Source organism: Paramisgurnus dabryanus, chromosome 11 (genome assembly GCF_030506205.2).
Source record: "Paramisgurnus dabryanus chromosome 11, PD_genome_1.1, whole genome shotgun sequence".
NCBI lineage: Eukaryota > Metazoa > Chordata > Actinopteri > Cypriniformes > Cobitidae > Paramisgurnus > Paramisgurnus dabryanus.
Window position 1 is genome coordinate 21,425,259 of NC_133347.1, and position 17,548 is coordinate 21,442,806.

General features: G+C 37.7%; 1 protein-coding gene across 1 annotated transcript in view; it reads left to right on the forward strand.

Annotated features, from left to right (window-relative positions):
* Positions 1-17,548, forward strand: part of gfra2a (GDNF family receptor alpha 2a) — an 89,887-nt gene that overhangs the window by 38,753 nt on the left and 33,586 nt on the right. Inside the window, exon 4 of the mRNA XM_065247393.1 lies at positions 12,616-13,027. Coding sequence (XP_065103465.1) covers positions 12,616-13,027 — 412 coding nt within the window. The remainder of the gene's footprint in view (positions 1-12,615; positions 13,028-17,548) is intronic.

Here is a 17,548-nt window from a genome sequence, read left to right on the forward strand (position 1 = left end):
ATGAATCATAAGGGAGATATTAATTTTAAGATTTCTGGGATTTGCCATCCAGTGCGGAAAACTCGTCCATTAACTAATCGTGTTAATGGCCCAGTAACCAGATGCTTAAGCCAAGCAAACCCTGAGTGTAAGATTACTGCTAAATGATTCAGATGAAGAGAGTCATTTTCATATATAGCTCCCATAATGCCATGAATTACGCATGGTTGTTATGTTGAATACAACCGTAAAAAATCCCTTGCCGAGGAAATGCAGTGTACTTATTATTAGTGCACCAGCTTCACACTTCTCACTCTGTGTTTAGTTTGATAGATATCAGGCCAGGGTGAAAAATATGTGTCTGCCTGGAATATGACACAACTTTTTACGATTTGACATCGGACTCTTTCACGGGTCATTTCAGGTGCTTCTGAAGACTCTATTAAGAGAGGAATCTGCTCTTGTCCTCGTTCACTTTCTTTTTCATTTCTTTTGACAAATCCCTCAAGCCCGGCAAAAGAAGTGCTTTCCAAAAGAATAAGCCATCGTTCTTTTTTGTCATTTAAAAACCGTAGCGAGTTGAGGAATATAAATGAGATTAAACCTTTTGGACACTTTTGGTCTTTGATAACCATCTGTTCTTATCTCATATTGTGAGTTTAAATCTTGCCACTTTATGAGAATCTAGATCATTTATGTAAAGGAAAAAGTTATTTACGGCGGTATAGACCCTTCTACTGTTTGTACACAATGATGAGGTGGCAAAGTATGCGTGCACATAATGGCAACAGAAGTATGGCAAGAATCAGCAGTGGGGCAACACAGACAAAGTTATTTTAAAAAGTTGACTTATCAACTTTTTCAACACACTTACCAGATCCGTGTACTATAGCGGAGTGGATAGAAGAAGTTAGCAGATGGCCAAATATAGTGGCCAGATACATATATATATATCGTTGCTGCACGATGAAACTCATGTATGTCCAAAGCGGTTACTTTTCAGGAAGTGAAAAAACACTGTATTTTAAAAGCAGTTGAATGTAGCGTTGTCATACTTGGTACGGCATCTTTAAATGTAACCATATTCTTGCCAGTGTAATGATATAATCCACATTTAACCAAAATTGAGTTGAAATGGACATATGTGCATATTAACGGTGGTCGATACGCATTCTTCCGATCATAAATTATAATGGCCAAGTCGCGTTTCATATTGACAGATGAATACACACAGTTTATTAAATAACCTATGTCTTAATTTTATTAAATAAGCTTAGTTTATTTAATATTATTTATAAATTTATTAAATGTCTCTTGCAAACTATGAAGGGACATTGAATCAATACACTGACACGGTAATGCTAGACAGATACTTTGTTTGCACAGTCCTACCGTAATTTTGTCACTCCTAGACGTACGTCTGGCGTCAGGGGAGAAAAGTTTACCTCGATGAAGGAAAGTCATTAGTCCCTTTCACACATACAGTCTTTACTGGTAATTTACTGGTAAATTGCAGTTAACATGTCATGTGTGAACAGAACCTTTCCGGTAAATCAGTGCTCCCAATTTACCAGTAAGACAGGTTGTAAGATTAACGGTAATTTGCCGGTAAGCGCTGTGTGTGAACGAAAAATATAGGATTACCGGCATTTAGATGACGTCAGACCGCGCTGACAGATCGGGCGGGCCAATCAGAAAGTTTTTTATACAGGTGACGCGGTTTCCCCCAGACTGTTTACGGACGTTTCCACACACATGTTGCTTAAAAGTCGAGCACACCTGAAGTTAACATCCACATTTCTTCACCAAAGTTGTTTAAAACAGCTTACCATCTAATTGCCAAATTGCCGACGTCCTTAGCACACCATCTGTGAAGCCTAATGTGCAAACGCGCAGGTTCAGTTTGACACCGCCTAACGCAATGTTGTTTGGTCACGAGCAACTTCGCGACCGCTTGCCACAGATGTGAAAACAACAAAATACGGACCGTGGATATTAAGTCATAACCCGCCGTTTACAAATACGACACGGACGGAGCTCGCCGGCCGCGCGCCACAGGTAACTTCCGCTTTCTCTCCGAGTTTACCGGTATTTTGATACTGATGTGTGAATGATGTCTTACTGGTAAAAAGACGGAACGTCACTGCATGTGTGAACGGCACATTTTTGTATTTACTGGTAAATTCATTCTGGTAAATTCATGGTAATTTACCAGAATTACTGTGTGAAAGAGGCTATTGTCTCACCAGTGTTTATTCGGCTATCCAGTGCTGAGCTTCGATGAAACTTCGCAAGACAGGCGAGATGCTTCCACGGGGCGGGAGATATGTGGCGTGATTGACAGCTTTGACACCAAATGGATATACGTGAAAATCAGACGACATGATTTAACAACTTTTCATTGGGAATTTAGATATGTGAAGCATACTGTATACGGAAATGAACCTGGACATTCAATCCGTCGAAAAATCTCAAAATTGGCAAAATGGACATACGTGGTTTTGATCGGACAGCGATGATATGTAAATTAGTATATTATATTAGTGCAACCAAATGCAACAACCAGATGTTTTGATGCTGGGGAACCGTTTTAATAAACTTTCTGAGTTGCTAACACGTCTAAACCAATGGGGAATAACACCACTCCTGTGGTCAAAATGCGCGCGAAGGCTATTTGATCACATGGGCTGTAAAAGGGTCTATACAGTGTTACTAAAGTCTATATACAAGCATGAACTAATAAATCACAAATCAATAAATTGAGTATATTTGTAAGGTATGGATCTTCATATACAACATGGCAATGTCCATTACCCGATTCTGATAATTCTGTATGCCGTGCACATTTATTTAAAAAAATAGTGTCCTGCTACTGGAGATAATAAAGTTTTTATGCTAATCAATGCACAGAATAAATGCATACTGACTGCAATTTACATTAAGCAAAAAGAGACTGCTTAGAGCCACTTAATCCTCAGTGGTCACTAGGAAAAACCACTTCAAAATGACCTATGAGTCTTAGTTTGCATAATCAAACTCAATATTTATATAAGCTAAATGTAATTTTACTTATTTTGTTTTTACTCAAAGCCACACACTCTTAATATCCATTTGTATTGCATCTACTAATAGTGACATTTGGATGTACACTATACCTCCTGATCAAATCATTCGTGCCAATAAACAACATTTGGACTGACAGTTTGAACAATAGCCGGCTCATTCCTCACTTTTAGCATCCCTGCAAAGTATGTTGATTTTCTCCTCTGTGCTGCAATAAAGGGTTCACTCTTATAGTCATGGCCAGCCATTACTGTCACAACAGTCCGAAGAAAGAAAGAAGCTAATAACGGTGAAAGTAATAAAAGCAAGAGTTTATGAGTTTTCCTTTCATATTCAGAACACGCAGCGGCTACCTGCACCCATAAACAAAGCCACCCGAAATACACACCCGTATTTGCACAACGTGCACACAAGTAAGAAGAGCAATAAATGGGTGAGAGAATGACTCTCTGTGTTTTGATTTTATCATAATGTCCTGTAGCTCATGCACAATGGGCGATATAAACAAGGAATTGAAATTGGGCCGTCTGTCATTAAAGTCATAATAAATAATTATGAAGTTCAAACGTTAAATACTTTAATGTTCGTGATTCATTGTGGCCATATCTCCGCAAGCTTGTTCTGTATTATAAATCTGCTTTGAAAATGATTGGGTGTATTTGCTGGCTAAGCGCTTGGGGGTGAAGAGATAGCATGCGGGGTTGCTATTAGACAGCATGCAGGGCCAATGATAGCATTGAGTTCTTCACACCTGCATTGCGAGGTTGCAATTGATTTCTAAAATTAGCAAGAAACACTTAATATGTTCTTCAAATAAATGTTCCCATGGCTTACTTGGAGCATTGGAGCGCAAGAAATTCCAAGGTCGTGCTATGCACAAATGAGAAAACCCTTGCATGCACTGTAAATTGCTTTGGATAAAAGTGTCTGCTAAATGTGCTCAAAAACTTTAAAACATTAATTTAGCTCTAGCATGCACATATACGCAATGGCATGTTAAAACATGCATATATTTTTTTACAAGCTATAGCATAAAACCTAACCCTCATTTACTAAGACAAATTCTTCATTCCCTCCTCACAATTTTTCAATCTCGAAGCATTCCTATTTTATTCCGATTATCTTAATTAATGGTCCATTAAAGTCCATTAAAATGAGAAAAATCCTGCAATGTTTTCTTCAAAAAACATAATTTCTTCTCGACTGATCAAAGAAAGACATCAACATTTTGGATGACATGGTGGTGAGTAAATTATCTCGATTTTTCTTTTAAGAAAATTGAATATTCCTTTAAGGTCACCTTAATCTTAAAACATCATGAATACAGTGAACAACTAAAGTGTATACTGAGACTTAATAAAACAATAAAACATCTACTCAACACATGTGTTATCATAAAAAAAGCCTTTCTAAATAAGTACGTTTTGAGTTGATATTGAAAAATATGAACACTGTCACTATTTCGGATGTCTTGGGGGACATCATTCCACAGGAAAGAAGCAGCATAGCTAAAAGCTCTTGAGGCCATACTGCTCAAATGCACACAAGGTTAAACTAACAAAGAAGAAAAAGAAGATCTAAGGGATCCTGAAGGAATGTAATCTTGTAGAAGCTCAGACAGGTAAGATGAGGACAAATTATTGAGAAATTTTTGAAATCGATTTGGTATTTAACAGGAAGCCAATGGATGTCAGAGAACAGGCGTAATGTGCTCCATAGAAGGAGTTCTGGAAATTATTGTGCAGCTGAATTGTGGACCAGCTGCAATTTATGGATGATTTTGTAAGGGAGTCCGAAACAAATAAAATTACAATATTCTAGCCGTGACATGACCAAGGCATGGACAAGAGTTGCGGCACTATTCCTTGTCAATGAAGGACGAAGATGATTGATGTTCTATACAGTGTTGGGGGTAACTGATTACAAGTAACGTGCATTACGTAATAATATTACTTTTCTGAAGTAATGAGTAAAGTAACGCATTACTTTATAAATTTACACATTAATATTTGAGTTACTTTTTTAAAAAAGAAACACCTGCAAGGCCTGAACAAGATCAAGCCTTAGCCAATGAAGAAAAACTACAGTAACACAAAAGTAACTTAAAAGTAACAACACCAAGGCTTTTAACCTGGGAAGATTGTTTTACAATAGAATCATCAATAATTCTAGAGGAACTTTCAGATTTTACCATGTTTAGAACTAAACAGAATTTCGTTTTTGTTATTATTATTATTGAGTTTTAGAAAACGGATGAAATTCAGTATTTTATTTTAACTAAACAATTAATAGGACAACCCACTTGTGGGTCCTGACCAACAGTTTGAAAACTCCTAGGCAAGAGAGTGGATGGAGGATACATTTTATCATTTGTTGTGTGGCTTTCTTGAATCTGCAAGGGACTTGTTTTTTTCTGGCATTGTGCTGTTTGTAAATTAAACGATGAACTGAATGAATACACAAACTGGGTTGTTTTAGTCTTAACTTATTAAGTCACACAGTTCGCAGACATTGCATTCCTTAACACCCTCTGATGAGTGTATTTGTAAGCTTAACCAGTTTGATTGATTTTACATGACAGTAAACCACAAACAGCAGTGTTTACCAACACGCAAAGTTACAAAGAATACCCTGCACATTGCCATGTGCACCCAGCGTGCACATCCAAATGTGCGAGTTTTTATACACAGGAGTGGGCAAACGTGCCTGCTGAGTGCGCTTGGTGGGGCACACTGCATTTTGTGTAACTTTGTGCGCGGCTCGGCATCCTGGATGCTGTTCTTCTTCGACTGCTATTCTTTTTCTTGTTTTATTCATAGACATACATAAAATAAAGGCTAGATGTCTTGTTCATGCTGTTGGCCAGTGGCGGTCGACGTCTGCACCTGGCGTCCATCTTGTCACAGATTTTCAAACTGTTTGGTTTGTTATGAACATCAGTGATGTACTTATGACACTGCACACTTATGAATAATGTTCATGAAACATGTTCAAGCATTCAGAATTATGGCCACGTTAATAATGTTTTTAATAAATAAACCAAACCATTTGTAAATCTGTCAAGATTTCAGCGAGATAATTTGTGTTCGTGCAGATCACTCACCTTACATCAGTTTCGTGTGAGTGAGATGTTACAGCTAATACTGCCACCTGCCATTCCGGTGGTGAATGTAGCAAACATATCAAATACGGCCAGTGGGATTGTTTATAGGAAGATAAAAATACGGGCGAAATACAGGAAAATATTTAAACGGGATGATAGCGGGATAGAATGATAAAATATGGGAAAATCTCTGGAGAAACGGGAGGGTTGACAGGTATGGACAGAGCATGAAGGCAACATTGGTACAGCGAGGTATCTCTATCTCTCTCTCTCTCTCTCTCTCTCTCTCTCTCTCTCTCTCTCTCTTCACATAAGTATTATAATAGAAATAAATAATGAGAAATAAGAAGAAAGCTTTCCATTCTCCTAACAGCGACAGTAGAAGCTAAAGATGCACCACAGATGAGATTACATCTAAACTGTGACACTCCTCCTAATTGTAATCAACAGCCAGGGCCAAGAGCTGTGTTAATAACCTCGTCTGAACCTGCTGTCCCTTTAGCTGTAAACAACACACATCTACTCATTATTCACATATGGACCTGCAAATGGCCAGAATAGTAGGTATATTTGCACATTAAAACATCCTTTATCCATAACAAACTCACATTATAACTTACATAATTCACAGAGATTATCAGACAGAAATTGTGAGCTTGTGTATTGGGTATTTTTGAACGCAATTTCTATCTTACTGCCAATTACGTCGCATCCTATAACTTTTGGGCTGACTGAAAAGTAAACTTAAATTATTATTTGCAAATAAATTATTAAATAAGCCACTGCACGACAAAATGTCATTTAGGATTTTATGTTTTTCTCTGATTTCAGTGGCATTTAATTTGCAAAGTGTTTTCATAAGTTGCAAAGCCCCATTCAGTAGAGGCAATAGAGACAAGGACAAACAAAAGCTTATAAAATATACATTGCATGGTATTAAACCATGGTATTATTTGGGCAGTTGTAGCCTAGTGGTTAGAGTGTCGGGCTTGTAACCCGAGCGTTGCCGGTTCGAGGCTCACGACCGGCGGGTTGCGACTGTGGTGCCCTTGAGCAAGGCACCTTAACCCAAATTGCTCCCCGGGCGCTGCAGGGATAGCTGCCCACTGCTCCGGGTGTTTGTGTGTTCACGACTTGCAGTGCGTGTGTTCACTATTCACTGGATGGGTTAAATGCAGAGGTCACATTCCAAGTATGGGTTACCATACATTGGCAAAATACTCACTTCACTTCACTTCACTTCATTATTGCAAAATACATGCACATTAATGATACTAACTGTGAAAGTAATTGTCTGTAGGTTGTAATTGGATGCCATATTACTGTATTCAATGTAGCATTTGTTGCAAGTGAATTCAATTTAAAAAGCACATTTATGCATTTGGAAGGTACTTTTACTCAAAGCGACTTCCCATGCATTTAGATGATAGGTTTTATCAGTATTTGTGTTCTCTCAAACCTTTGACCTTTTGCACCTGTATGCATTAGAGAAGAGTAAATATATGGCTATGGCTGCAGGCTTGAAATGGCAATTATAAACAATCAAATGAAATGAAAGTGACGGGACTGCAGAGCTTACATTTCGATTCGTCAGTGGGCTACCATACTTGACAGGTGGAAATTTACCCTTTACATTCAACTTATCCAAGTGAGAAGTGAACACACTCACTGCAAGTGGGCAGCTTTAACTGCATGTTATTCAATATAAATTTTGTTGCAAGAAAAATAAGCAATTGTGGAAACAATCTCAATCGCAACCTGCCGGTCGTGAGGCTCGCAACCTTCGGGTTACAAGCCTGCAGGTATTAGGCCATAACTGCCCTACAAACTAACCTAAATTAAACACTCTTTGCAAATCTTTAAAATAAATTCAAACCAAACCGATTGGCTAGAATCTTGTCTGAGTGTCCAGTCATATTGGAAACAAAAAGATATTTGCAAGTTACCAGGCTGATACAAAGGAAGAGCTAAATTTGCCTGGTTTAGTGTCTTTGAAAGATAAGAAAGATAATCCCCCCATTTCTTTCTGGTTTATGTTTGCTCCATCTTTAACCAGTCATATGTTTGTGGATGCAGAACGCAGTCTGCACTGCACCATTCGTTGACCTCTAGACTTAGCACGCTTTTATATGTACATTCTCACCAACCAATTTCATACCTCATTTACGACTTCTTCCTCCTCTGTGAGACATGCCTAAAATTGCTCTCTCACAAACACACACACATACACAATAAGTGAGTCAGGTCCACTGAATCAAATTTAGAAGCACTCTGAAACCACACAGTATTTTTAGATCTGGGTAACCTTTGCCAGCCATATTCAGATCGTTGCAAATGGCTTTTGTTGTATTTAAAACAAGAACTATAACAGGGCTATTATTATTATTATGGAAAAACAAGATTGCACCAATTACATGATGCTTTTAAACCTCCATAGATTCAAAAGCATTAGCGTTCGCGGAGTAACCCAGTTAGGCAGTTGTCGTAACTTTTTTTATAACCTAAAAAGCTCATGGACTGAAGTTACCAGGAAGGAAGGCTTCATTGATTGCACTTGAGCTAAATCTTATCGATCGTACGCAGGGGTCCCTCCTGTATTTAACTGTGGTGAAACTTGAGCTCCAAAGCAATCTGTGTTTATTAAATGATTGAATGTCTCAGAAATCCTGCTTATTACTTTTTATCAGTGATGCTGAAGGTGCAAACAGGACCTAACTGCCATAAAATGTACAAATTTGGCAGTAAAGATCTGTTTTCTCTTTAATAAGAAAATATTTGTCGGATGTAAAAACAATCTTATTAATCACATGCCTTTGATCTTCAAAGTTGTTCATGAAAACCCCTAATGTAAAGTCCCTCGCTGCCATAACACAAGGTAATTTGTATGCCTTTTTTATTTACATAAATATTATATTCCCTGCTCATTTAGAGTAAACAGTCCAGATATTTAGATCATTAGCACTTAATTCATAAGTAATGAAAACTCGTTCGGAATGAAATTCATCTTTGGATCTCCACAAGGGGTCTGATAAACCATCTGTTCTCAAAGTTATACCAACACCCACTGGGTTTTATTAGTTTTCCCTCTCTCTTCCTTGCTCGCCCTCCCTCTACAATCACCAAAACCGTCAAGGCTAGAGACACCATTAGGGCAACATATCAATGCCGACCTTCAAAGACTTCTAGAGGTCCAGAGCTTCCCCTCGGTCTCAAGTTGATACCTCTCTAATGCGCTGAATGCCCTGTTCATCTGCCTTGTGCAAGACATCTTTAGATGTCACACAGCTTGATATATAACCTTAGTTTTCACTTTTGTTCTTAAATGTAATTATTGATTGTTATATTGGCGGTTACAAAAGTGGTTTCTTTTAGATTATGAATGATTGTCTGGAACAAGGTGAAAGAGTGAATTCACTCCTTAGAGGTCATTTAGGGTGTTTTCTATAAATAGTCATTCAATCACATTTAAGCATCAAACCATTTTCCCACTATGAATGACTGAATTATTCATCCAATACATCTCATGGCAATTTGTAGCTATTTTTACAAGGTGGCTATACAATATATAGATTAGGACAATCTGCTTTTTCTCGACATGCACTGGGTTTAAGGGTGTGGCTCTATTATTGTTTTTTTCTACTTCGGGGAGGCACTCATAAAAATGTATGTGCCAATACAACATTAGGTTACTTAAAATGACATATCCAGATATAATAGATATTATATTTATTGTTTTGTTTTTACTTTGTTTCAAATTATTATTTATGTTGTGAAATCCTATAAGTACAGAATGTTACAAACTTTAATTCTGTTTTCATTGCTAATAAGGATGTGCATTTTTGTCAAATTTTAATTTCGAAGATTCCACAAAATGCTTGTAATCAACATGATCTCACGAAAAGTCGTGTTATGTCATGGAAAATTTGATTAATTTATTTGTGTCTATGGCACGAAATTCAGCTTTTTTGTGCCTTGAGCACGAATGTCTTTTTCATGTCAATCGCTTGAATTTCTATAAATAGTTTTTTGTGTCCGTGGCACGACTTTCTTTTTTGTGTCATTTTATGTATTGTTTTCTTATTTTTCTTCCGCTTTTAACACTATTCTCGCTTGGAGTTGAGATGTCAACACCTCTAAGGGGACTAAATAAAGTATGTTTAAAGTTGAGCACGCAGAAAGCGGCCGCTTAAGCGTATAGTCCAACCTCTGGCAGCGACCAACACTGATTCGCTTATGATCGTTGACCAGTATATTAATTATGAGGCCCATACTAGGATCATGTGCGACTGTGAGAACCGAATGAACGAGTGTAATACCAGAGCTTTATCAGAATAAATAAACAAACATCCATTCAAATTATACTATTAATAAATAACAATCTACATAAATATTAATTATGTCGTATTTAATTGGAGTCAGATAAGAGCTTAATAATCTAAATGAAGAAATGTATAAATCCATATCTTATTATCCAATGTGAAAGGAAAGACTGAAACGCGCGAGAATCCTCCGCCACGCCTCTGGAGACCGCTATTGGACCAGTGGGTGGTGCCTACCTTACAAGATGTTCCTTATGTTGTGATTTCCATTCCAGTAGCATTCCTGTATGTGATGCAGTGTCGTCTAAGGCCCAAAGATGACGGGCATCCAGTATGGTTTTCCAGTCTTGACCCTTACGCACAGAGATTGTTCCAGATTCTCTAAACCTTTGACTAATATTTTGCACTGTAGATGATGATAACTTCAATCTCTTTGCAATTTTTCTCTGAGAAACTCAGAAAACTATTTTTCGCTGCAGGATTGGGGGAATTGGTGATTCTCTGCCCATCTTGACTTCTGAGAGACACTGCCACTCTGAGAGGCTCTTTTTATACCCAATCATGTTACCAATTGACCTAATAAGTTGCAAATTGGTCCTTCAACTGTTCCTTATATGTACATTTAAATTTTCTGGCCTCTTACTGCTACCTGTCCCAGCTTTTTTGGAATGTGTAGCTCTCATGAAATCCAAAATGAGACAGTATTTGGCATGACATTTCAAAATATCTCACTTTCTACATTTGATATGTTATCTATATTCGATTGTGAATAAAATATAAGTTTATGAGATTTGTAAATTATTCCATTACTTTTTTTCTCACAATTTATACAGTGTCATAACTTTTTCTGATTTGGGGTTGTAAAATAATTTATCGATATTGGCAGATACACTGTAAAAAATTACATCAAATCATTGAGTTTAGTGGTGGTGGTGGGGCTTCATTCTTTCTTTTTTCTAATAATCACACATTTTTGTTCAGTTCACATCATATAAATCATTCAAAATCACCACCTCATAAAATAGTTACGTTTTTCATGTGATCAAGTTAGAATTATCACCTTGTGGATATGCAAATTAGATGGGCACACTTCAGTGTGCCATCTTGATTTGATTGGCTGATACATGAACTGCATAACCAGTGCATTTTGATCTAGTTGTGTGCATTGAGGGGAAATAAATATGTGTAAATAATGTGACTAAATTCAATCCTTCATTAATTAAACTGTCGAGACAAAACAGGAACTCAACAAACAGCTTATGTTTGTGCATGCATGTGTGACAGCCTTGACAACATTATTCTGAGTACACACGATTGTTCATGAAACAGCTCTTATTTTTTTCCAGCAGCATTTGATGATGGTAGTTTCAATAAAATATGCAACTAATCCAAACTCTTGTTCTGGCACAAATTAAGCCCTGGAGTTAAGGTTTCAGGGTTTTAGATAATATATTTAAATATATTTTAGTTTCAGAAAGGGTGAAGTTAATGTTTTATAGCTATTCTTTTGTCAGGACCTCAAGAAAGGTCAGGATTACATGGGATTATCCACAGCCATGTTATACGGTAGTCAATCCTTACTTACATTTTCATAATTTACTTTATTACAAAATAAAAAAAATAGTTAAAAGGCTGTGAAGCATCTCAGCTACAGACTGGAAAGAAGCTTTAACAAAATTGCTTGTAGACAGATCATCTCTATTCAAACCTTAGGTGTATCTTCATAAAACTTGTGGAAATTCGGTAAGGCCAATTGAGGTTTTGAAAAGAAAATTTACTTAGATCTTCCCACCCTCATTTTGTTGTTTAAAACACATATTGCCTTTATTCCTGTGAAAACAATGGGGGTTTTGATCAAAATGTCAAATCTGATCTATGCCGTACAATAAAACAGTGATCACTGGCTGTCAGCTCGCTACTTTCCCTGACTTATTTACATTTTTTGCATTGATCAGATTCAGTGGATTTAAATTCTTTACTTTGTTATTAGTATGTGCGTTCCCTATGGATCGAAGCCACAACCTTTGTGCTGCTAATGCAATGCTCTATCAGTTGAGCTACAGGATGCTGAGGTGCTTTGAAATCAAACCCATGATACTCGCATTGTTCCCACATTTGCATTTTCTCATCTTTCCTGTCTTTCTCTCATAGGCATACATTCTGGCACCGGTAAAGGTCAGCCGCATTGCTCGGATCCCAGCCGCCCGTGCAATCCCTGCCTAGATGCCACCAAAGCCTGCAACCTGAACGAAAGCTGCAAGCGCCAACGATCCAACTACATTTCCACCTGCAATCGAGCACAGGCGCAGGGTCAGCAGCCTTCGCAGACGCAGTCCAAGTCGGATGAAAGCTGCAACAGGAAGCGCTGCCACAAGGCCCTACGTCAGTTCTTCGAGCGCGTCGACTCGCAGTACAGTTACGGGCTGCTCTTCTGCTCCTGCAAGGACCAGGCCTGTGCCGAGAGAAGACGACAGACCATCGTGCCCCACTGCTCGTACCAGGACAAGAACAAACCAAACTGTCTGCAGCTGCGCAACACATGCCGCATGGACGTACACTGCAGGTGGGTGGATGAATGATTGTTTGTGTTTAGTTCATGAAATAGTTCTGAAATAAAAGCAATTACTCATTTGTTTATTGATTTAAAGCTGGGTTATCCAGAAATACCTTTTTTTTAGGTAAGCCTATTAAGCTTATTCACTGGCATGTGAACAGGGCTTGTGCAGTGGTGCTGGTTCATATACAGTAAGCCCAAAAGATGGAGAAGTTAATGTTTTCGATGCTTGTTTATACCTTTCTCTTATTATAATGTTAAACTCAAAAGCCGGATGCATTTAATGCTGCTGTGAAAGGAAAGTCTACTTTTCCCTCTACCACATTTTATACTGTCTTGAGCCTTTGCCAGGAAAGTAATTGCAGACATTTTAAGAACCTTCTATTAGAAACAGAAGAGTCTTTCTGCTTAATTGACAAGACAGTGTTCAATTAGGCTGAACTGTACATTAGTACATCACTTTTACTGTGTTTCCCTGTGATTTAACAGCCAGACATTTTATTAACACATGCTTATCCACTTCCACTTACCAGTGGACCATTTCTGGATTACTCTGTCAATGCCTGTCAAGAAATCAGGCCTCTGCAGAATAGGAGAGGTTGTACTTACACAGTTTGGAAGTTTTTACTTGACACAATATACGGCAAACCATAAGATTAAAGATTGACAGCTCCAAATACAACCAGACCAAGAGAGGAAATGACCTCAAAAACTACTTATGTTTACACGCAGAACCACCAACACAATCTCATGATGATTCGTATATAGTACGAGGTGGCTAATTTGTACGATCTCACTTGTACGTTTTTGTATGACTGATGATTATTATCGAGTTTTCTTAATAATTGTAAGTTTTTATATGATTCACATTGTTGTAAGAAGTATCATAATAAATATTCCTACATGAATAAATAATTTTCATTTATTTATGTAGGTATATTTATTACGGTATTTTACAAGGTGGCTACAAATTGTGCATGTTTTGTAAATACTAAAGCTTTGTCCCAATTCTAAAGCAGCAACCTTTTAAGAACGTGAGCTCAGAAGGCCTTCGCACTCTCAAATCACCCACAATCCTATGCGCGCAGCACCGAAAGCACACCTTTTCACAGACGCAATGACTAGGGCTGTGCAAAAATATCAATACAGTTAACTATTGTGATAATTTTTTCTACAATAGTGTATCGATATTTCAATCTCTACTATCGGTATTTTTTTTAACCCATCAAATCCCTCTGCGTGCATCAAACGACCTCCACAACTGATGTAGTTGTTGCTGTCCAGTTGTCTGTCATACGGCCATTCGTCCAATCTCTCAGAAGTAAGCGGGAGTGAGAAAATGGCAGAAAATGTAAAAAAACCTGCAGCTTTCAAAGTCGACGTCAGAAGCACTTTGGCTTTAAAAAAAGTTTAAAAAAAAGTTAGCTCTATTTTTTGGATTTTTGATATGTAAAAAGAAAAAGTATTGCAATGTATCGCAACATTCAACGTACTGCACCGTATATCATAACCCATTTAGCTTGATATGTATCGTATCGTGAGGTTCTTGCCAATACCCAGCCCTAGTAATGACGCAATGACGTGCACTTGCTAGGCTGTTCCATTAACGTGTTCTCCGAATGCTAAAGAGGAGCCTTGCCTAGCCTCTAAAGGAAGTGACTTGGAAGGACTAGACTGGTATCCTTGACATTGAAAAAACAAAGAGAACTTGAATAAGACAGTCTAGCCTTCGTAGGATCCATAATTTGTGACACTGCGCCTATCAGCGGGACACAGCGGAGATGTTTCTGACTTATTAAAAAAAATATTAAACCAGACAAATATTAATTTTATTTAAAAAATAAAACATTTTTATGTCAATTAAACTAACAGTATATCAAATTAATCAATCTGAGTAATATACGCAACATACACAAAATAATAATAATACAAAACATAACTTATACTAAAACAGTCACAAGAAACTTTTTTTGCTGAGTACGCAAATTTATTTAACAAAGGTTTAAATGTTTATTTTAAAAGATCCATCCATTATGTTCAGCCGTTACAGGTGACGAAATGGATCTCGGGATGGACTGTGAAGGATTCCTATGTTTAATCTTTCGCAGCCCGTAGAAAGAAGGACGCATTCTGAAGTCCCATTTTAAGGAGCCTTTGAATTGGGACTGCCTTACTGACTTTTAGTCGGGTGGCTGTGGCGCAATCGGTCTAAGGGGCCAATCACACCAAACGCGTTTTAAAGACTTGGAAACGCAAGGTGTGCCACACTGCCTGTTTTGGTCACTTTAAAAAAGAGCAGTGCGGCGCGGCTTTTTATATTGCTAGGCAATCACAGAGGCAGCTGTCCTGTCAATCAAATATTAAAGCGTGAGCGCTCTTTTGCTGTTAAAAAAGAGGACGCTTGCTCTGATCTTCATCGAGGGTAAGAGGTACACAAATATACCACACAAGTGTAAACTTCCGTCACCACAACTTAACTCTTTCACCGCCAGCGTTTTAAAAAAAAGTTCCCAGCCAGCGCCAGCGTCTTTCATGATTTTCACCAAAGTTTAATGTCTTCCAGAAAATGTTCTTCTTCGAATATATAAACATACAATATAACAAATGAAAGAACAGACCCTCTGCTTTCAAACAAAAAAACCCGTTTCATCCTACCTTCAGTAGTTCTTTTGTAATCAGCTTTTGAATATGGGTAGGTTTCTGCAAAAACACCACATTTTGAGCAAAAAGCAGAGATAATTCCATTTTTGTGACGGACTTTTCATAGAGATCCCATTCAGAACGATCTTTAAAACAGACACGGACATGCAGCCGCTTGCCATAGAGCAATACTTCCGGGTTTAAAAAGTTGCGCCACCTAGTGGATAATAGCGGTAAAGACGGAAAAACTCGTCATTGGCGGGGAAGGGTTTTCTCTTGATTGACGAGATATCTCGTCAATGGCGGGGAAAGAGTTAAAGGATAATTCCGGTATTTAACACTTTGAGTCTCATTTCTGGTTTGTTTTGGATGAACTACAGTAATGGACACTGAAATTTTGACAATGGGTCGTGTCTTGACTTTTTGACTCGTTTAGAAGCATCTCTTGACTGCTTCAGAATGGAAGTTAAGGGCCATGCACAAACATGTCATTAAAACAACATTTAACGTTCATTTTCAAAACTGTTCTACTCACCAAGTGGTTTGTGGTGTTTCGGTGTGAACGTACAGTTAGAATGCAGCCTTTTTTGTACAAAAACACTGGTCATAAGATTGCTGTGAAATTTCAGAAAAACTTTGGCACACGGTGCCGATTCAAAAACAAGCAAATCATTCACAAACCTTCCATGTGTATTCCATGCAAATTACCAAAAGTATTCTAGTATCAGACATGGATTTTCCTTTACAATGGAAGCTGCGAAGCATCCAGACATTTAATCTGTGGCCGTGCTGGAAGAAGTGGGTAGATGAGCTGTTATCTTTATTTCTCAGCAGTGTAGCAGAAAAAGCTAAATAGTGCGAACAGCTGATAGAATGTCGCAATAGTGCATTTCAAAAACAATTCACTAGATTTGATACATACACGTTAATGTCTCTTCCCATCTAAGCCAGTTATGCTAACGGGCTGTTATGGCCCTTGGTAGTGATGTGCATTTAGCAATGATGCTGTTAGAGACACAGGTTCATTGAGCACATATGCATAACCAAATAACCACTGGAGCATTAGTGTGAGAGAAATGCTATAAATTATTGAAAAAGAATTAGTATGCAAAGACAAACATATACACAGAGACAGCACACAGTGTTCATTTTGCTTACTTTTAGCTGTACAAGTGTCCTTGTAGCAAATGTTTATGTTATTGCAAATTCCACTTTTGTAGGAAGGTATGACTGTGGAGGTGTTCATGTGGGTGTAATGTGGATGTGTGTTTATGTAAAAAAGAAAGAGATAAGGTAAGCAGAAAGCCATTGTTTCCCTCAGCTTCATGTTAAGACAGTTAATCATGACAGGATTTACTCTGTCACATGCCAGATACTGTACAGTATACATATGAATATCACTGTAAAATATTGAACTATATAATGTATTTACAATAAGATGAGCTTCTCCGCAGTGTCAGGTGCTATGTCAAATACGCAAGCACTTTAAATTCGAATAGATTTGATTGGCTGTCAATGATCCCAACATTATTTTTATTGTATCTATTGTTATAGTGCTCAAATACTGCTACAGTATATTACAGTAATGTCTTGGTCCTGCAGTACAGTAACACTAGTACAGCTATAATTGAATTGAAATTCAAATTTGGTGCATTCAAATCATGTCTTATATGTCGTATTTAAGGGATTAACGCTCATGAGTGCCACCACAAAGTCTTATGTACGAGTGCGCCTCGAGTTTACAACTTTAAGCGGTGCCATTGAAAAACATGGCAAAATCAATGGATACAATGTCTATAGCAAGGAGCAACCTTCTAGTCTCTCTTGTGAAGTGACTTTAACTTTAATTCATCAGCTGGTTGGTAGAAACTGGCACCAAAAAGTAGTCCA